The 22,101-nt window shown below is 40.1% G+C and overlaps 1 protein-coding gene across 1 annotated transcript; it reads left to right on the top strand.

Moving 5' to 3' along the window:
• The first annotated feature begins 2,937 nt into the window (after positions 1-2,937).
• Positions 2,938-22,038, top strand: SFT2D1 (SFT2 domain containing 1). Its single transcript, XM_069010147.1, has 8 exons — positions 2,938-3,102; positions 9,090-9,176; positions 10,953-11,035; positions 14,407-14,488; positions 16,909-16,944; positions 17,680-17,738; positions 19,086-19,115; positions 21,322-22,038. The coding sequence occupies exons 1-8, from the start codon at positions 3,040-3,042 to the stop codon at positions 21,359-21,361; spliced, it is 480 nt and encodes a 159-aa protein (XP_068866248.1). The 5' UTR covers positions 2,938-3,039; the 3' UTR covers positions 21,362-22,038.
• Positions 22,039-22,101: the final 63 nt, after the last annotated feature.

Genomic DNA, 22,101 nt, shown 5'->3' with positions numbered 1-22,101 from the left:
CAGTAGGTCTCTGTAAGATCATTTGTTTAACATTCCTTATAACCCCTGACTAACCTTTCAGCAGTATTCATTCAAATATCCCGTTTCCAAAGGTAAAAAGTGCAAAGGTGGGAAGGGACAGGTCATTAGAGCCCTACATGTGACCAGAGCAATCATAGGATTGTTACTTCTGTGGAATAAGTGTTTACAGGTTTACAGCTGTTAGAGCTACAAGACTGAAGGGTACAGACACTGCTCTATGTACATTAAAAGTATGCCACCAACTGCATCAATTCAGTAAGTTGGCTGAATTCACATATTTTTCAGGAAGACAGCATTACTTAGCAGATTTTCTAGGTAGGTTTGAATTTAGATGCAGATACACGCAAACCAGTAAGGTCAAGAATCAATGAAACTTGTAAGCAAACTGCACCATTCCTTATGAATAGAGAAACTGAGGCTTGCAAATCCATAACACTGTCATCATAAAACCAGAAATTAGCTCCAGATGTGGTAGGTTTGTGATCTAAAGGCATAATGATACTTTGTACCAGCTATTTTGACTTGTGTTAGGAAAAGAATTTGAGCTTTTTAGAAAATAAGAGTAATTTTTTGATCCTGCTGCCTTATCAGCTGAAGTTCATCAGCACAGAAACACTGAATATCATAGGCCTTCCAAACTGCCTCTTTTTCCTGGCAAGGTAATGACTGTCTCATGGTATTCCATGATAGTACAGAGAATTAAGAATTTCTGTTGAGCAGGGAAACTAGGAAAAATACATTTGGTGTGACTATGACAACCTGCTGCTCAAGAAAATAGCAGGGAAACAAAAACCACCCCTTGCCTCGCTCAGGAGTGAAACAGCTGTGGGTTCCAGGCTGGCTGCACAGCCCAGGCAGCTGCAGGCAGGAAGAGGGGACAGCAGTAGGATGCAAGCTGGACACCCCACACTGCCCGAGTGTGCACTGCTCTTCTCTGCTTTCTCTGTGCACTTGTTCACGCAGAAACAAAAAAACAGCTTCAGCTTGCTCTCTGCCAGGTGCTTTCCTGCCTGTACTCCTTGTACAACCAGAAAGCCACCAGTAATCCAAGGCACAGCCAACAACTCCTGCTTAAAGTCACACAGACCAGAAGGCTAGACTCAGATTTAAATTGTCTGCATCTATCCATATCTATCTATAAATTGGGAGGGGAAAAAACGCCCAAAGAGTACTTTCTTGGTTTTATATTTTGCTCTCATATATGCTTTGGAATTAAAACACTTCTGTAACAAATAATTTTGTTACAATTCTGGGGGCTACTAAGAAAGATGATTTGTGCACACTCAGATACACCCTCATATACCCTGTCTGTGCTTTCTCCCATTTCTCCTCCCCTGCTTGCAGGGTCATGGTTATGTTGTTCCCTTATACACTGTCCTCCCTGCTCAGGTCCTCACAAAGTACGGGCAATGCTGCCTGCTTCAGGTGACATTTTGCCATGTCTGCAAGTGTTTCTCCCATTATTAATTTTAGCCTTGACCTAAAGTTTCCTGAGATGCCAATGGCCTGTCATCAGGTTGGAAAGGTATAGTTTGTGTCCAAATGTTACACCTAAAAGCCAAGGTAGAAGGCACATAGGAAACTTCCTAAGTGTGTGTGGGGAGGGGAGGAGGGCGGGAAGGGAAGGTTTCTGTCCTAAGAGCCGCACGGGGTGCTCTGCTGCCCTGGCTTTTATCAAGTTTCATTCACACAGCAGCAGGTTACCCAGCCCTTATCACTCATCTTCCTCTTCTGCCCCAGCCCACGCTGCTGCCTGCTGTCACTTTGCAAGCACCTCGACCCCCTCCCCCAGCCACCAGCCTCATTCCCCCCCAAATGACCCAGGTCAGTGCTGAGGTGTTCGTCCAAAAAGGCCGGTCAAACAGCAGAGACACACATGCAGGAACAGCCCCAGGGGGCACAGAGTCAGCGTCTGAACAGAGCAGGACAGGGAAGACTTACATGGAAGGACCAGGCTTGAACAGAGTGGATGGAGGATGGAATGTCGCTGGGAACGAGCAGGCAAAGCTAAGACACAGCACCGCGTGATGGCCTTTGCCATACCCCTTCCTCCAGGGGCAGAGGCTAACAGATCACACAGCGCCGCACTGCAAGTCTCTGGAAAAAGGTGTTTACACCTAGTGCCATTTCTATGTACCCCACCCATTCTAGCTGGAAAAACATCTGGCTTGCTCCCAAGTGGGTGCTGGAGACCTCAGGCACCCCCAGGTCAAGGAGGGCCGAGGCTGTTTGCGCTGGGGCTCGCAGTGTGCCTGCCGGCTGATAGTGAGTGACCACACGCTCGGCCCGCCTGCACCGTGCCCGTGAACAGCCAGGCCAGCTGGACACCGCCGGCTGCTCGGAACCACGCTGTGCTCCAGGGTCCTCCTAGAGCACACGGCACAGGATTGCATCCAGATGGTTCTTGAAGACCTTCAGTGAGGGAGACTACACAACCTCTCGGGACAATCTTCCAGTGCTAGGTCAACTGCATAGTAAAGAATTTCTTCCTCCTATCCAGGTGGGACTTCCTGTGCATCAGTTGAAGAGCCAGGCTCTGCTCGGGTGCCAAGCAATAGGACCAGAGATAATAGGCAGAAACTGATGCTCAGGAAGTTCCACCTGAACATGAGGTGCCCCAGCACCAGCGTGTCCTAATGCGGTTTTACCGGTGCCCTGCGCACCCACGGTGCTGTGTTCTGTGTTCAGCGCGCTCACGAGAATCACGCTGCTGTGCGAAGGCCGATTCTGCGGGCGGCGATGAAGCCGGGGTCAGGCTGAAAAAGCCATTCTTCCTCCCCGCTGCCCCCAGCGAGGGCTACACCGGGACCCCCTCGCCCACCCGCGCACCCGGCTGGGAGGCGGCGCCAGCGCTGCCCCACGGGGATCCCGGGGAGCGGCCCGGAGTGCGCAGGCGCGGCCCCGCCACCGCCTCGGGGCGCGCGTCACTTCCCGGTTGGGCCGGCGGCCCGCGGTGGAGCGCGGCCCCGTCCCGCCCCATCCCGACCCCCGGCGCGGCCCTGCCCAGGGAGGGCCGGCATGGAAAAGCTGCGGCGGGTGCTGGCCGGGCAGGACGACGAGGAGCAGGGACTGACGGCGCAGGTACGGCTCGGCGGGAGCCCGCTCTCCCTCCCCCTCCCCGGCGCGGGGCGCGCGGGGGTCGAGCGGCGCTGGAGCCTCCCCGCGCCGGCCCCGTCCCCGTCCCGGTGTCCGTGGCTCGGGCGCTGCCGTGTTCCCCGCCCTGCCTTCCTCCGTCCCCGGCCTGCGCGCACGCACACCCCGCTTCCTGGTGCCTGCCCGACCGGGGCAGAGATGGGCAGGCGGAGGAGGGACCAAAGTTTGCGGCGTGCGCCGTGGGACGAGGGTTGTGGGCAGCAGGCCCTGCCCGGAGGATGGGTTTTGGCGAATTCCTGGTGTGTGAAGCTTTTGGCTGTGTTGGTGACTTGGGGTCCTTTGGTTTCTGCAAAGTTTCCTTGTGCTTAGGCAGGGAATTTGGACCGCGTAACACACTGGTCCCTTCCAACCCTACTGATTCTGCGATTCAATGTAAATTGCTTCTCCATTCCCTTATGCCCTTAAATTTGTAAAAGCAAGGGTTTTCTTTAGACGTTTTGTGTACATTCTGCTGAAGTTACTTTTTGCCCCTTACTCCTTAAGTGTGGCTTAATTTTTCTGGTTCGTTCCCACTATCTTCCTCATCGTCAGGGGTTTTTTTTGTTTCGTTTTTACTGTGTTTAAAGACCACGCATTCCTGAGAATTAATCTCTAGATTGAAGTAAAGCTGCGCATGCTTACAAAGAACCATTCATTCCCTCTGCTCCCTCTCAATTCATGTGACTGCAGGTCAAACTGCCCTACATCAAGGAATATCTTGCTACTGCTCGCTACTTAGAGAGTGCTGGAGCGTGGTGGAGGAGGTTGGAACATAGCTGGGATCTGAGCTGCAGCCCACAAACCTTGGTGAACCAGCACAGCCTGAGCATAGCTGGCATAATATTAGTTCTAGCAGCTTGCTGCTGATGCGCCTCACTTAGTTTTGCACTGAGTTGCTGTTGGTCTTCAAGGTTCATGAGTTTGACTTCTCTGTCACAGCAAAGCAGCTAAATTGTGCCCACTGATTCTGGAAGCAGTGTAGAATCCGTGCCCTTTCACACCAGAGCTGGCTGCCAGCATTTTGGAGGTATGCTTCACCTGGTGTTCTCAGGATTATCAAGGAAATACTTTCATTTCTGCTAATCTCAGTTCAGTTCCAAGAGAATTATTCTGCCATCACCAGGCACATTTCATGTGAGGCACACGTGATAGTTGTTTTAAGGTGGCAATCAATAGATAAATGCTACATAGTTAATGCTTTTATATTTGAGGTGTATTTCCTGAGGAGATAACTGAGCTAAGAATGTGCTAATTTGTTAAATGTCAGTAATTAAACTCTATATGATTTCACTATTGCATGTAATGATACCGTTGTAGCCAGAAAAGACTTTAAATAAGAAAAATCTGCCTATACTTAAAACCTATCCAGTACCTGATAGAAGAAGACTTATAAATGTGTCTTTGGTGCAGTGCAAAGTAGCTTCATGCTGAGATGAACCAGAGAGCTCTTTAAAATAAATAAATACCCCTTGACTTAAGAAAAAAATCCAATGTTTAGGTCAGGCAATTTCTCAGCTGTATTTTTCTCTCAAGGTAGCAATGTGTTTGTAGAACAGTGGAAATCAAGCTTCTTTTTTAGAGAGGAAATTCATACGTGACGTTCACTAAAGCTGGAGTTGAGTGGTGCTGACTATTTTTAAAGTGTGTGTATTAGAGCAAAAAAGTATGTGCACCCATGCAGAGAGGAACACTTGGTAAGAGGTAGGGCTGTGAAAGAACATGTGAGGGTATGCACTGTCTGTGTAAAATCTAAAGCTGTTTTAATGATCTCTCTGGAGACAAGTCATGTGTTTGGTTGAAAACAATGCTCCTCTCTTTGGAATATCTGGTAATTGTGTAATAGCCATCATATGGTTCAAGTCCATAGATATATCTGTATTCTATCCCTTGATTTTTTGCAGAACCAGTATCATGAAGTCAGTAGTCATTCCTGCTAAGTAGAAGACAAGTCTATAATGAAATAACTGTGATGATTCAGTGAAGTCTTTTTGTACTTTCTAAACTCTTCAGCTATTGTTTCTTGCTGCAATTAGATCCATTATTCTAAATATATAAAAAAAATTAAAGGAATTCATTACCAAAAAGATCAATAATAAATAGTAAGTGTAGCAGTGTTATGATGTTTTCAGGGCAGCCTTATGCTGTTTAGTTTTATCAACACCAAAACTAATATAAAATCAGTCCGTGTGACACACTGGATGTTGCATGACGGCTGACAGCTGCTTAAAGCACTCGACAAGATTTCAACAAAGAGGAATAGACCAGGTATTTATAATATTTTCCTAAGAAAATGTATATTACATTTCCTATATTTTACTCTCAAGTGCTGATAGAAATACATATAAGGAGGCCTGTTAGGGAAAGATGAAAATATATCTCTATAAATATTTTTTTCCTTATGGCTTAGAAACTCAATTCTGCAAATTTACTCAGTGTCTCTTTGAATTTTCTCCATTACTTGCATATTTACCATTGAGAAAAGGTGTAATTGTTAGCTTCTAGAATAGTAAAACAAAGTGGTTATGTTTCTCTGTTTGCCCACATGGAAAGCTGTTATAAGATCATTAATATGTGGGGGGAGCCTAGGTGGATGTTCAGAACCACAAGAAATATTTTTCATCAAAAGCAGCCTTGTGAATTATCATTCATATTGTTTGTTGTGTGTCCATTGCAAACTGTTCATCAATGATGCTGTTACTGGCACTTCCAACTTGTGTATCAGACTATTGCAAGACTGTTCCTTATGTTTCAGAAAGTCCCCCTTCCAGATTCCAGTCACTTATTTTATATACTATTTGCTTGAAATATCCTGTGAATAAAAAGCTTTGCTTCTTGACCAGGAGTTTGGCATTAAAGTTTAGCACTAAAAAACTAAGGATTTCCTTTTGTTGATTTCAGTTTAATTTTTCTTGTTAGAAACAAGCTGATAAGCCATATAGCAAGAAGGGTATGTTTTGCAGGAACTCCCTTGCCACCACTACTGTGTAGTCCTCCACATGAGCTACAGATGTGGAACATGGCCTGGTAACTTTTTCAGTCTCCTAAGTAAAAGCTTTTGCTAATGCAAATATCATAGACTGCAATGCCAACTCTTTTTATCTGAAATCTGGGATTAGCTGTATAATTTATGTCAGACACGCACAAAAATATCTTTATCACCTTTACGTTGTTTCCTGCTTTTTTTGCAAGGGTAGTTTAGATGTACTTTTTCTTAGGGTTCATAGTCCCTAAGAACCTAAGTTGTTACTTCAGGGTGTCTCATGACCCCTAGTATAGGAATTACTGCCTGCAGCATGTGTGGCAGGATATGTGCAGTGTCAGGTCCTCAGCTTCTAGAATGAGCCTGGCATTTTAGCACAAGCTGTGGTTTACTCAGTTGAACTGTGTATCTGTAACTCAACTTTTGCAGCAAGGTGCTTCAGTGCAGGGTTGAAACAGGCATCTTGGAAAGCTAATGAGTCCCATTGCTTCCATGAAACCCAAAAGGTATAAATTGTAGATAGGAAGGGACCCACAAGGACCATCGAGTCCAGTTCCTGGCCCTGTCCAGCACCATCCCCAAGAGGCAAAGCACCATCCCTAAGAGTCACACCATGTGCCTGAGAGCATTGTCCAAATGCTTCTTGAACTCTGTCAGGCTGGTGCTCTGACCACTGCCCTGGGAGCCTGTTCCAGTGCCCAACCACCCTCTGGGTGAAGAACCTTTACCTGATATCCAGCCTAAACCTCCTGTAACAGTTTCTGCTGTTCCCTCAGGTCCTGACTCTGGTCACCACAGAGAAGAGATCAGTGTCTTCCCCTCTGCTTCTCCTCATAAGGAAGCTGTAGACTGCAGTAAGGTCTCCCTCAGTCCCCTTAGGTATCAGGGACTAAGAAAGTGCATTACCATATCCCCAGTTTTGGGATTTCAAACATTGCATTAAATAGGTTCAGCTTGACAATATAAATGGTGACATCACCTGGAATGGGTGGAGGATGAGCCTTCATTTTCTTCCTGTAGTTCACGTGGATATATTGTCAGTCGAAGTTTTTAAGAGTTAAATCCATAAAATGTATCTAACTTTTTGGGGTTTGTGGCATTTTTTTGCTCCAAGCCTTTGTGTGGTTCTCTTAGTTTTTGTGCTGTTTTTTTTTTTTTGGTTGGTTGGTTGGTTGTTTTTTTTTTTTTTTTCACGTCTTAACTGTTAGGGATTTAAATGAAGATAAAGCTGTTTTCAAATTTATTTGAAGAATGAAATGTCCTGGTAGTCACTTCAGGAGCACTGTCAGATATTAAGATTAGAAGAGCAGTAAGTGGCAGCAGTGAGCCTGATGCACCTGAATAAATTATTGGTCTTCATCCTTTCCCTGTTTTCTAGGCAATCTGAAATGTGTGTGTTGGGTTTACTGATAGTATGGCCTATCTACACTTCATTTCTGAACATGGATGGAAAGAATTTTTACTCTTTTTTGTGTTTGCTTATGATTAGTTGCATGAATAGGTGTAACTAAAGGCATGATTGAAATGGGTATCTTCAGCTGTCTCCTACCAGCTATTCCTACTCTTAAATGCGCAGGCATTCAGGACTATGACTGTCAAATATGATTTAAAATACTAAGCCATTGTTCAGTTACTGTTTTTGTCTGTTTCTTTAATGCATACATAAGGATAAAGTGTCGGACCTAACAAGGTAAGCTGCATCTTCTGAGCTTTGAGAAGTTCTGCCATCACAGCACCTTTATGTGAGCGTGCATGCAGCACTTTTTTATTAAACTAGATACAGTTTCTTCATTTGTAGAGATGTGAAATTGTTCTAAGCAGTAACAGATTTCCTTGGTTCACTGACCACTGCCTGAAAGAGAAATTTCTCAAGAGATAAGAAGAAATACCATACTCATTGGCTGGGAAAGGCCTATCATGTATATTTGGTTAATAAGACTTGATTAAAATACCTGTTGACTCGATAACAAGAGAGCAAATTTGCCTGTGACATCTGAACAAATAGGAAAGTTGGTTTTTTAGAGTAATTTTATGTAAGCTGAAGCAACACTTCACTTAATAGGCCGGTTTAGAATAGAAAGTACATTTAATTGTAGTGACCGGGAGTAAACTGAAATTCATTGTTCTTACAGCATGGGTGGAGATGAGCTGAGGACATCTAACAAATCACTTCTGCTGAAAGGAGCCTTTCTGCCAGATACATGGCCCTGCCTCTTTCCTTACATCACCCCTGCTGCTTTTCTGACAGCTTGCAGAGCTGGCTTGGCTCCTTAGCCAGGTCATCAGAATAGAAGGAACACTAATTCTGTCCTCTTGTCATGAGTTGTGTCAGGTAGCTCAGCGCATTATGTTCTGGAGTCACTCTGGAGAAGCAGGAAGTGAAATACTCCCTTTCAGCAAGTTTTCCTAGTCTGGTGAGACAAGCTGTGTTGATCTGCCTACACCCTCACCCTGTAAGGAGCAGTAATTGCAGTTGTAATGCTTGCAGTGGATACTGGCATTAATATGTACAAGGGACCCTCTTAGTAACAGGAAAAGGTGGCAATGTCTATAGGAACCTACGGTGTTGCACAAATAGATTAATTCCTCTGCAGATTGCTAGGAGGTCCACTCATTCTTTTGATTTGGTACAATTCTGACTATTTTCAATTGTGTGGTAATAAGAAAATCTGTTTGAAAGTGAAGCAGCATTGCTTGCATGCCAGGATATGCCTTTATGGATTTTGTCTTTTTTGTTTGTTTGTAAATATGTTTCCATGTGTTCCAGATTGATAATATAATTTTGTAATATGAAAGAATTAATACACAAGCGACTCTTAAGCAAGGTAAAATAATTATTTCCAGCTAAAAAATTATTTTGTTTGAAATTCAGGAGTTTGGTGGTAAAGAAAAAAAAGTCCTTTAGATTGTTCAAAACTGGCTTTGTAATGCCTCTTTTTCCTCTCTTTCTATTAAGGTCCTTGATGCCTCAACACTCAGCTTTGGTACTCGAGTCAGATGGTTTGGCATATGCTTTGTTGCTGGCATTTTGTGTTCTTTTCTTGTAAGTAAAGTTATTTTTTTCCTTGTGCTTTATTACTGTTCTACAGCTGAACCTCATTCATATTCCTACTTTCTATGTGATTCTGTGTTTGCTTTATCCTGTATTCTAAATTTTGTATGCATTTATTTAAGTGGACATTGAATGTATAATTGGCTGTTGATCTCTAAATTATGATTTTGGCTATTTTTCTTCCAGCTACAGAAGAGAGCATTTTTATTGTAGCATAATACATTTTCTTACTAAAAGGCTTGAACACTGACAAAATATACCCTATTTATGTAATTTGTGTATTAGGAAAGAGGTGTGTACCCATTTTACTTTTATTCTCTCTAATAAAGGGAAAAAAGAGGGGGGAAGCTTGAAAGGTTTTTAAAAGCTGAAGAAACCACATGTGTAGCATGTCACACTCAACAAATCAAGGTGATGACTGTGGTTGTGTGTTGACACTTGAAAAACCTGCTGCACTCCTGCTGGTTTTACAGTCAGCAAATCATTTGTTCATTCCTGAACTTTAGGGGCTGGCAGGAGTCTCCAGCCTGCAGTTAAGAGTTGAGATCTCTTAATTGCTTGGGTCTGTCAAAATCAGGCACAGGTAACTTGCACTAGAAAGCAGTTTTTCAGCTGCATGGAAATTCCCAGACGAAGGTGAAAAAACATGGGGGAAATCCTCCCTCTTTTCCTTCTTCCCCCTTATCTCTCCCCTTCCTGTCCTCCCTCCGTCTTTCTTCCTCTTTTCCTTTCACCACAGACTTCCACTGAAATTGCAATGGAGTAGAAAGCAGTTGCTTTTTTGTTTGGTTGGGTTTTTTCAGGACAGTGTGCAGATCACAGTTTATTTTGCTTCTAGTTGAGGCTCTCTTTAGGCTCTGACAGGCTGAGAATGTTGGGTCTGTACAGCCTGTGGAACAGAAGGTTGTATGGAGACCTCATAGCAGCCTTCCAGTATCTAAAGGAGACCTACAGGGAAGCCCGGAAGGGGCTCTTCATCAGGAGCTGTAGTGATAGGACAAGGGATAATGGGTACAAATTAAAAACAGGAAAATTTAAGTTAGATATATGGAAGAAATTCTTTATTGTGAGGCAGTAGAACAGGTTGTCCAGAGAAGCTGTGGATGCCCCATCCCTGGCAATGTTCAAAGCCAGGCTGAATGGGGCTGTGAGCCGCCTGGTCTAGTGGGAGGTGCCCCTGCCTATGGCAGTGGCGGTTGGATCTAGGTGATCTTTAAGGTCCCTTCCAGTCCAAACCATGCTATGATTCCTTTTCTCCCTGACCATCATAGGTAGCTGTGATCAGCAGAAGGCTTTGGATTTTTTTAAGTTTGGCGGAGGGAAGCAATATCTGGAAGTAAGAGTTCTGAAATGTTTCTATTCAGCCTCAGTGTGTATTTAGACTGCAAGCCCAAATGGTTGATTGGAGGAGAAAGGAGATGGTGAATATTAGTGCAGCTTTATGACATTTTATCTTGTGTGCAGCGGTGTAGGATGTACAGTGGGGCATTGTAACAAAAGCAAAAGTGTTGTGAATAGAATACGAGCAGTAAACAAACATTGCCTAATTGTAAAAATATCTGGAACTACAGTAAACCAACATATAGTCTGCCAGCAGGTGGCAATAGAAGTGTGCTGGGTAGTGACAGCTGCAACTGAGAGCATGTGCTCTGCTTGTATATGTCAGGATGATGCTCTTTGCAGTATGAAGTTGCATTTATAGACTATAAAAATCTAAATAAATTGACTTAACTGATTGCAAACGTACCAATAACCTGTCTTTTATAGGGAACAGCATTGCTATGGCTCCCAAAGGGGATCAAACTTTTTGCAGTGTTCTACACCCTGGGAAATATTGCTGCGCTAGCCAGGTATGATTTCTTAGTTATTGTTATTAGAAAAGTACCCTCCTTTTCAGCTACATTTCCATTTGCTTTTATTCTAGAGTGCTGTCTATGTCGCATATAAACAACATTGTTTCATACTGAAATGCTAATAACAAAAACTTGTTTGTTTTACAGTTTTGTTGTATATCAGTTATCTTACACGCCTCTTTGCAGACACATCACAACTGCTATCTAAAGTATGAGTAACAAATTGCTAGCTGAATGTTTTTTACTTTTTACAGCTAAATCCTGCCAGGTATGTAAGTACTTCAGCTTCAGGAGCAAACTGGTAGTCTGCCCACTGTGTGTGGATTCTTTGTTATTGGAAGGAGCTTTTTGTTTTTAACAGAGAGATCATCCTGTTTCCAAGAAAACTCTTTCAAAAAGGAAACGTTCAGGAAATCCTTGTTTTGACTGTAAGGCTGAAGGCAGAATCTAAAATTGGTTCGTAGCGTATTTTTAAACTCTGTTTGGTTCTTTGAAGTGTTTCACATAACAGTCCTGAAATATTTGCAGAAGAGGGCCTCTTAAGATTGAAAACTTTCCTTTCACAGTTTGAAAGACGCATAAGAAACAACTTAATGTCCATAAGGTATTTTTCAGTTTCTGTTTGTCCTCCTCTTATTATTTTAGAGTAGTTGAGGCATGGTCATGGGACTCAAACCCCACGGAGTGTGGTCTTGACTTTCATGGACTCTATGACTTCACTCAAGTGACTTAATTCTTGAGTCAAAGCGTTGTTAATCTGTTGAAACTCAGGTAATGTGACATAAGCGTTAGAGAAACATGAAAGTGTACTGCTTTTCCTCAACAAATTTGTTAGGAGACAGTAATTTCCATACTGACATTGAGTCTCAGTTGAAGAACTATTCCAATTCACACTAAAACAAGACAAAAAGTTGACAGTGGAGATAGGCAAGGCTAAGTGTTTTCCTTTCTCTCCCTTATCTTACTCTTTATTCTTTGTTGTTGGTTTGGAGTAAGGTTTTTTGGTTGTATTGTTTTTACCTGGTACTTTGAGTGTGTTTTCACTTCTTAAAATTAAATGAGCATTTTAGAAACTTACTACTAATCGAGTCTAATTGAGTTAAGAGGAAAGTTTTTACAGACTAGTATTTCTTTTAGGAGAATGCTGAAAAACTTTAGTCTGGACTCCAGCTAAGGTTAGAAAAGAGGCCCCTTTTTCCTTCAGTAGTCCTTTTAGATATAAACAACCGGCAAATGTGTTCTAAGAACAGTAGGAGATGACAATGAAGTCCCAAATTGACAAGCAGATTTAAACTTTTCTAGGCTCATTTGCAAGTCTGTATTTAAACCAAAGATGCAAACTCTTACTAGCCTGTTCAGTCCCCTCTAGCTTGTTTTTACTGTCATTTTCTAACCATGAACATGAAAACAATGATACTTACTTGATTATCCTCAGGGATGATGAGTGTATCTCCTACAGAATGTGGTGTGTCTAAAAGAATTATTCTGTTTAACTGGAGGGTGTCTAGAATTTTTTCCCAGCCTTTCTTTCTGCTCCCTATGGAATCTCTTCTCATCTCTGGAGAAACTCTTGTGGTGTCAGTCTTATCAATGCCAATCAGATTACAAACAATGCATTTTGCTTTCTGTATTTTTTCTGCTTATTTCCTGTGGCCTAAACTTAACTGCTTTTTACCACCATATTTTCTTCATCTGTATTCTTCTACTAGCTAACTAATATTTTCTCCTAGTTCTTCACATCCCCTTTTTTTTTGTCTTAATTTAATTTTATGGCCAGCAGACAAGATGAAAAAATACGGAGAAAAATTTAGTTTGGATTGCAGTTAATTCAAAACTTTTCTTTTTCTATCGAATTGTGAAAACTTTTTTCCATTTAATATGGACATTTGAGGTCTGTCTACGTAAGATTAAAAAAAGTGAAGGAGATACATGTGCAAAGTTGCTGGAAGATTGAGCTCTATTTACTGCCTGGAATGTGGATTCCCATATTTCTTCTATCTTAGGAGGCTTATTATTGGTTTCAGGAGGAAACTCTATCAAACTGTTCCCTGCTTCATTTCATATAAAACTGAATGATTAGAAAAGGAGTTAAACTAGGTTTTCTGCCCTGTAGTAAAGCGTTCAGACTACCACAAGATTACAGGCATTTTAACTCATTAAATTGTTGTGTTTTCTACAAAGCAGAATGACAAGGAAGAGACTCATCTCAAATATTTGAGCCAGAGAGTTACTCCTGAGGTTGTGAAATCTTAGTTCAGATGGCATTTCTTTGCATGAGAAGGTACAGCATGTGGTGTTGCTGATGGTTTTCATTCTCCCTTCAAGTTAACTACTTAACTACTACTGTAGTTAAGAGTAGAAAAAAGTAGGAATATTAATACAAACTACTGAACTTTTTCCTGCCTTTTTGCTTGCTGGGTTTGACTAAAAGAGGTAGAGCTTCCCTGTAATCTTGATTGTAGCTACTTGCATTCTGCCCGAGTAAAAAAATCTATTGTGAAACAAGAATTTTCTGCAGCAGGTTGGTCTTTGTAATCTTGACATTATTTTGGCAAGTCAGTTGTTATAACAGCTTCAACAAAAAATTCACTAGACTTCAACTTGATAGCCCTCTGCTATACTTACAGCAGAATGTTTTGTTGTGGTAATGTAAAAAGCTCTAACCACTATATTTGTTCCCATTATCTTTCCTCAAATCTTGGATATGATCTCATTTACTTCTGCAGTTGAGTTTTCTCATCTTTTTTTTTTTCAATGTATTTTGGTGCTTGCCATCTTAAAATAACAATCAAAACATCTTTGACTACCCACCCATCTCTAAATTCATGTAGAGCTACTTATAGTCATTGTTTAATCTCCTCCCATTTCGTGTCTCTTAATATGATTTAAATTTAACTGTAACCGCACTGCTTCCTTAATTGTCTTTATTTATAAATGGCATTCAGCACCATCAAACAGATTATTAGTGGAAATGTTTTTCTTCTTATTCAATGAAAGAGTTCATGAAAACTGATTTGCTTCTGTGCTCTTCTGTTATTTCTTAAGTATATCCTTGTCACACTCTTTATCCTCTCTTATCTCAACCAATATAAGTGTTCTTGTATTTGCCTGTTACTTTTTTTTACTATGGTAATATTTTGGAAAGAATTTCGTGACCAAGGGTGACTCATAAACTGTCTCCAGGGCCAAATTCATGGAGTATTTCACCTTCTGTTCTAGTGAATCTCTGTTGCTAAGCACTGAAATATCTTTTTTTAAAGTCTTTGTAGTCATCTATCTGTTGGAAAACTGGTTAATTACCTACTGTCTTTTAGAAAGAGTTATTTGAAAGTGATTTACAATTTGTTTTGGTTTTTTTCTCCTATTAGTACATGTTTCCTGATGGGACCACTGAAGCAACTGAAAGCAATGTTTGATCCAAAACGATTAGTAGCTACAATTGTGATGTTGGTAAATATACTGGTTTTGTTTCCTTTTATTAAAAAAATGTATTTTCCATTAGCCTCAAAGCTAAATTTAATGCTTTTCTAAAGGGAGGTTATTTCTCAGTCTGCCTCTTCCTTCTGTTGAGAAATGACCATCAAGCTGTTTAGCTTTGTATGTCACAAAGAGCATCTACCTCCTTTCTATGAATGTGTGTTTTTGTTGTTTATGATTTTTAAATTCATAATTTGGACTAAATTGTTCTTTACTAAATATTTCTTAGTAAATGCTAATACCAGGTTAATTATTTTTTATTTATTTTCTAAAATATTACCTTCAAGAACAAGGTGAGAGACTTTAGCTACTGTGAAAAGTCAGTGGTCACTAAGTGTAGCTTGAGAGTTGTTTGTTGGCTGCAGCTTGGTCTGTAAAGGTCAGTGGTTAAGAATCTTCAAAGCAATGAAGAAAATTAATTTATTTCCCCAAAGTCTGGGAGGCCACATGTTTGGCTTTGAGATGTTCCATTGTGACATCCCTGGCTCCTTTACTTCCATCACCATCATTCCTTCTTCCAGGAGGATGGAAAAAAACCTTCTCTCCAATATCAGAATTCCTATCCCAAAGGTCTATATTAGGTAGTTAAAGCAACTTTGTCCCCTTTCTCCTTCTCTGTTTTATACTTTTCTCTCTTGTTCCTACTAATTTGTTTCAACTTTTAATTTTGAAGTGGCTTTCCTATTCTCCCTATCATATAATTTGTTTTTCTGGTTGATTAGTGGATAAGAATTTCTTCATAAATTCTTCTGGATGGCTGTCATATGGGGGTTGTATGTTCTTCCTCTTACACACCCACATTAAAAAAAAAGTTATAATCTCGTTTGAGAAGCTTACATTTGTCTATATCTTTTGGGGAAGTCACTTGGTCATTGCTTAGACTCCAAGCTTTGTTCAAGAGGTTTGTTTTGTTTTCTTTTGTTTTGTTTTGGTGGTGGTTTTTTTGTTGCTCTGTCATTATTTACAACTCAAACCAAGTTACAAGTCACAGGAAGTTAACGTTTCGTAGGCCTGAATTAAAAATGTGCAAGAATATCTCCAGTTCTCATAGAGTCTATATTTGCTGAGCATGAATTCTCCAACAGTTTACAGCTGTGGGCTTTTTCCAGTGAAACTGAGAGCCTAAGCCAGACACTTAAAACAGCAGGCACAAAAATCATTTTGCTCTGATGATCCTGTCATTCACCATGCTCAGACATGGTGACAAAGAAAAGAACTGGCTTTGAAGGCTGTAAAGACAGGACGCATCAGGGAAATGGAAAGAGAACAGAGCAGAGCAAACATCACAGACCTACCTGTGCAGACAGGCTACCAACAAAGTTGGGAAAAGAGAGAATGAAAAGTTTCATCTAATGGTGAACATGAACATTGGATGAGAGCTAAAGCTTTTAGTATGGAAATTTCAGTAAAACAGAGAAGAACTGGAAAATTAAAAGTTTTGAAAACTCTGGACGAATTTGGCTGTTTTAATCCCCATCCTAACACAAAACTAGAATTGTAGGCAGTTGAGGAGTCACAAACATGTTTGGAAAATTTCCAAAGAGTCTGTTATTTTCATTCCTTTCAATAAAACACCAACAAATTTTTTTTCAAGCGAAAGTTAACTTGTAGTTTTGTTCTGTTTTCTACTATGTGTAATGACAAATGGAGGAAGCCAGATAGGATTTAGTGGAAAAGTTCTAACTGATGGTTAAGCTTGCAAAATGGTGTGATTATTTGGCATAGTAAACCATATCTTAGTAATGTTCCATCCAAAGTGTTAAAATATTTTGTACAAAGCTTCCTGTGAGCTTTTTCACTGTACCTGAGGCAGCTGCTCCCTAGCAGACTCTTCATTACTGTCAGAAGATGAAAAAGCACTGGCAGATGAGGCATAGCCTGTATTTGCCAGATACAGTAATTGAGAATGGTTGTTTTTAATAAGGGGTTGTTCCTAGCGGTGCACACATATTTCTTGTGAGAGACAGGTGTTACAAATACTAGGTTAAAATGATAGCATGTACTGGAATAAGAGAGAAGCAGTTACCAGACTATTTGATTCCTTTCAATAAAGCTTTATCATCTAAGCCCACCTCTTAATAGAACCAACACATAAGGGTGCACACACCAGGCTATACTCCTCCTGATTCCTGAAGTCAGCTCCTGACTTGTCTTTCTTCTAAGACTTGTCCCAGCCCTTCTGGCCATGAATACCTCATACCATGCTTTGAAAAACACTACTTTACATGGAGTTCATCATGTAGTCACTGTACAACAGCCTTTGGCTCTGCTTGTTTCATAAGTTAATTTTCAAATGCTGATTGCCCACCGAAAACATGGAAACAGTTACTGTACTTGCTTTGTTGTGTATTTGAGTATTCATCCTTTTTTTTTTTCTCCTCTCCTCACCCCAGCTTTGCCTAATATTGACTCTGTGTGCTGTATTCTGGGTAAGTGAGAGTACTTTTCTCCTCTAAAAAGCAATCTAACTTTGGTAGTACATTAATTGTATTGTAGCTTTAAGATACAGTTCAGTTGTGGAGGAAAGGTGAGCTCGTGTGTGTGGTGATTTTGTTGTTGGCTGTGGTTGAGCTTAGGTGGGGTGATGAGCCTTCTGGCTGTAAAGCAAATGCATTCTTCCCCCTGCATGTGATGTAGATGAGAATGCAAAATCTAGAGCATCAGGTTCAGTCTGCAGACCCCTAGAATAAAAACTAAAGAAAAGCAAGTTAAAATACTGTTTCAGTGGTGCATACTTATGTCAGAAAATATCAGAGAGTGTGTAGTCATCTTTAGAAGCCATGGATACAGAGTATTAAGCTGGTTAAGACAACGGAAAAAAACCCAGAAGTATCTTCAAGCATCTTGGTTGAAAACTGCCTGTAGTTACATTCCGTAGAAGTAATTATGTCACTGGAATGAACTTCCATATTTGCAGAAGTACAGTGATGTGAGTGAGTGTTAACACTGGTGTTGTTAGGGGTTTTCATAGCATGATGCTAATGGAGTGATGGATAAAATTAATGGAGAGTTGTTGGGAAAGAAATAACAAATTCAGAGAAGGAAATGTAGGCATTGTCAGTTAACTCAATTTTTGATTGAACAGACTGTGCCAGTTGTTTACAGTGTAGACTGGAGTGGTGCAAAATGAACTAACTTGCAGTATTTGCTTTATTTTTACTTAGTGGAACAAAAAAGGTTTGGCGATGTTATTCTGCATATTGCAGTTCTTGGCAATGACCTGGTAAGATTCTTAAAATTCCTTTTAATTTCTTCTCTCTGCCCCTACACCCGCATGATTATAAACCTATATATATATGATTCACATATAAATGTACCCAAATGCTAGCCTCAATCTGTTTTTCTCAGCTAGGTTGTGTAACTCCAGAAAAATCTATATTCAATCGTCTTGCAAAAATGGTAATTTGAAGTATATTCTGCAATGTGTGAATTTATCTGAAGCCATACGAAAGGAATATATATGCAAAAAAATTTTCATGCTTTTTCTGTGTTGTGAAAGTAACAGTATAATCTCCTCTTTTTTGAATTCTAACTAATTTTTCATTTTTGAAGTGAAAGAAACTAAAAAACATTTTCCTAGGGTACGTCCTGCCCCAGGAATATACAGTGGCACTGGGTAAAGAGTGGGTGGATGTGAGAGGGTGAATTTAGTGCAGCAGGTACTGTGATGACCATGAGTGTGCTCAGGGGCTGGGTTTGGCAGTGTGTGGGTGCAGTCAGGTGAATGCTTGCAAGCCTGGCAGAAGTTCTGGAAGTTACTGCTTTCTCCTCAGAGATACATGCTTTGTGTCCTTGTCTCAGGTGAATTACTTGGTGCTAGCTCTCAGGCAACCCAAGGTGACCACAGTTCTTGTTTGACCTTGCCCTGAATACACAGTCTATACTGCACGTGGGTCTGAGGACAAGGAACCATTTGTTCAGGACAGGGACTGCTGGGCATGGTGCTAGATAGAGGGAAGACTGCTAGCTCAGACTGTGCTCCACGTGTTTGCAGCAGACAGTTCACATTTGTTAAGAGTCCTAGGGTTTGATCAGGCTGGGCATGAGAACAGAACACTGCCTGGAGGCTTGTGAGAAGCAATTTTCAGAGAATAATAGATTTGTCAGCTGTCTGAGTGTCACAATTGTGGAATATTACTCAAACTACAGCATGTATCTGTATTTAGTTACATATATAATATGATTAGATGTATGTTTGCATAGTAATTTAGATTGTCTTTTAAACTGGAAAAATAAATCTCTATTCCTTTTGGATTTGGCAATAGTAAGTCCGGTTGTTTTTTTTTTTTAAGTTCATGTGCAATAGAAGTTATGAACTACATAAAAAAAAGAGAAGAAGAAAACCCAACCAAACAAGGAAAAAGTAAACTACCAAGTCCTTGTCAATATGTTTAGTTCTTGTCCAAACATGTCATCTTTTCTCAGATAAGCATTAAATTGAATAGGTGACCTTGTTTAAAATTTTGTTACAACAGATTGCTTTTATTAATGCTGGGCTAAAGTGAAATAATTTTGTTCTAGGAGAGACTTGAACGCTCTGCAAATATACTTTTTTTCCTCTTTTTTTCAGGTATAGTCTGTCTTATATTCCTTTTGCAAGGTGAGTCTGCATAATAATTTCCATCTTAACAAAAGTCAGCTACCTTTATGGCGGGAGGGGAAATACTTTATGTGTATGGAAAAATATAACATCCTCCCTTTCTTGTTAGAAAATGGCATAGCTGAACTTAAAAGTCATGCTTAATATAAGCTTTAAATAGAAGTATAATACATAGTAATTCTGTGTAATAAATTTCTCTCTAGTTTCTATCACTGGAAATAAATCAAAGTTTTGTTTAAATTCTTCAATGATTTAGCAATATAGTGATGCAATAGTGACTTGTCTGTAACTAAAATTAGAGGTAGCTTATGGATCTGAGGTCCTAGTTAAAAGCAAACGAACAACATAGTGGCAGCTTCTGTTCCTATTTCCGAATTCCTCCATCATTTTTAGAAGGCGCAAAAGCAATGCTTTGTCTTTATTTTCATTCTGGTAAGCTTCTCTCTTCCCTTTCATTCTTGTGTGTACAAAAAAGGAATGAAAGCAGACCAAACACATAGTGAAAACACATGCAAGTAATCAAATGTAAGAATCTGTTTTTTCTGTGATTCATGTAAAATGCTGTTTGGTCTTTCCAGAAGTGTGGTTTTTTGTTTTTTTTGTTTTTTTTTGAAAGAATTAAGCACTTCGATATCATTTAGTGAAGTTTTCTGTAGTAGAAGTGTGGGGAAAAAGAATTCAAAGTATTGTCTACCTGTTTCAGCTGGTATTTTCCTGTAGCATTGCCAAAACACCTGTACTATGTTTTTTTAAAGCTTCAGATTTCATCTAGGAAGGATTTTTTTCAAAGATAGTAGTTGATAATTACAGTGAATAAAAGAACTGAACTCAGGCTTCAAACGGTCGTTTTGCCATTTCTGACAACTCAGGCTGACCCAAAGTAGTATTCTGAATTCTTGTGCCCAGGAGACAGTCTCAGTAGGTTCATTCCTTTTTTTTCTCTTTTTTTTTAATGGTCTGCTCTGTAGAGAAAGCACATTGAGCTTCTGGTCTCTCTGACGTTTTCTTCCCTACCAACAGTACTTCTAAGTTCTGGGGAGAAAAACACGAGGTTATATGCATCAGTTAATTTCTTTGGGTTTATCTATCTATTAGATTTTAAGAGCCAAAGAACTGAATTTTATATAGACTGGTTTTGGTAACACTGTGATTTCTTTAGGGATTACTGAGTTATTTGCTTATGTGGAGTGGTATCATAAATATATTGTATAGGCTGCCTTTCTTATGGGAACAATGATTTAAACCATGCTGAGTGCCAGAGAATAGTATTATGTCATTGTTTGAAGTATGCATTTCTCTTGATTTCAAAAAATTACCACTCCTTGGTTTAACTCCATTCATGGTTTGCTCTTCAGAACAATTTACTTGTTCGTGGGTTTGTTGGGGTGGAGGTTGTTGGTTTCTATTTGTTTTCTTTAGTTAATGGTAGCTCTCCAGTTGGCCTGGCAACAAAAAGCCCCACCAAACCAGACCCAAATGAAAACAACAACAAATGCAACAAAACCAAAATGCACACAGCTAAGTGACTTTAAGGAGTGATGATAGCACGTTTCTTCTTTTTTGAAACTGACTAGCAACAGAATACAAATTCCACTCCTTAGTAAGTTGTTACTTTTCTGGGAAAAGTTAAAATAAAGGAGACTAAAGTGAGTGATCTGAGTGTAACAATCAGAGAACAGAGAACAGTTTATTGTTGATTGAAAAAATAGAACCCTCCAGATCGTCCAAACCTTAGGGCTGAATCAACTCTCTCCATCCTACACTGTCAGTGCACACTTTAACCCTTCAGCCTGTGCTTTATTTCCTGCGCTGTGATGGTCCAGCTCCAATGTGGCTTGGAGTCCTGGCAGCTGTGCCTTGCTGTGGGCGCTGCTCAGCTGGGCCCTTGCTGGGCAGCCCTTGCAAAATTGGGCTCTGTCCTTTGCTCAGCCTCCCGTGTGCTGCAGAGCAGTTCCCAGCACTGTGTCTGCATTTCAGCCTGGGCTGCAATGCAAACAGCCTGGAAGAACCTCGGTACAGACCGGGCTGGAGCCTGGGCTTTAGCTGGTTTGGTAGAGCCACTCACACACAGATCCTGCATGTGATAAACTATTGCTCTCTGTCTTTAGTTTCTGCCATATTTATAATTGTAAATAGTTAATGGTTTAGATGTATAGAAACAAAATAACAAATATCCTCACTGACTTTTTTTTTTTCTTTTTTAAAGGGATGCTGTGATTAAATGCTTCTCATCCTGTCTAGGGTAAATTAAAACCCGGAACCACTATCCGCTTTAAAAGGCAACTTTTTTCTTCTGTAAATTTTGCTCAGAGAACTCTACTTTTCCACTTCTGAAATACCCAGTAGCAATTTAGTATTTACCATGCCTTTTGCACTTGGAAGATTAAATAATTTTTACTAGAAACAGATTTTAACATAAATTTCAAGAATTATATGTGTTTACCCTGGAACTTCCAGGCTTTTTTTTTTTTAACAAAAAAGTACATTTAAATACTTTATGCAGAGTAGTCGTAACACTACTTTGTATCCAGTAATGGTTTATTCCCCAGTGGAGGTAAGTCACTAAGGTCTGGGTATGCATAAAGATTTCATTTACAGTTCTGTCTAAAATTTGCAATGTGCCATTGATGTTTGTATATTATCCATTGTATGCTTTTCCAAAGACAGAGTTTTATAAACGTTGTAAAGATTTGGAAAGTTGTAATTAACTGCTCCTTTGAAATGCCTATACATGTGCCTTATGGAAAGAACTTAATGAGAATGTGAAAGGTATGTTTAAAACCTGTTGGATTTTATTAAAAAGTTGTACTTTAAATGATTAAAAAAAAAAAAAAAACAACTTTCATACCTAAATACTTTTTACTAAAAGAACTTATGGCTAATGTATAAATGAGACTTTTGAAATAAATTCATTTTAAAAGTGCCTCATACATTTTTATTTAGGAATCAGCTATAGAGAGCTGAAAATTTCAGCATTACACTTGAA

This window comes from Aphelocoma coerulescens, chromosome 3, assembly GCF_041296385.1.
Source record: "Aphelocoma coerulescens isolate FSJ_1873_10779 chromosome 3, UR_Acoe_1.0, whole genome shotgun sequence".
Classification (NCBI taxonomy): domain Eukaryota; kingdom Metazoa; phylum Chordata; class Aves; order Passeriformes; family Corvidae; genus Aphelocoma; species Aphelocoma coerulescens.
This window is presented reverse-complemented; position numbering and strand designations above follow the sequence as displayed.

Coding starts and splice junctions, on each gene's coding strand:
- SFT2D1 (XM_069010147.1), top strand. CDS start 3,040: ATGGAAAAGCTGCGGCGGGTGCTGGCCGGGCAGGACGACGAGGAGCAG. Junction 14,489..16,908: donor TAGCTACAATTGTGATGTTG/GTAAATATACTG, acceptor TCCTCACCCCAG/CTTTGCCTAATATTGACTCT. Junction 17,739..19,085: donor CAGTTCTTGGCAATGACCTG/GTAAGATTCTTA, acceptor TCTTTTTTTCAG/GTATAGTCTGTCTTATATTC.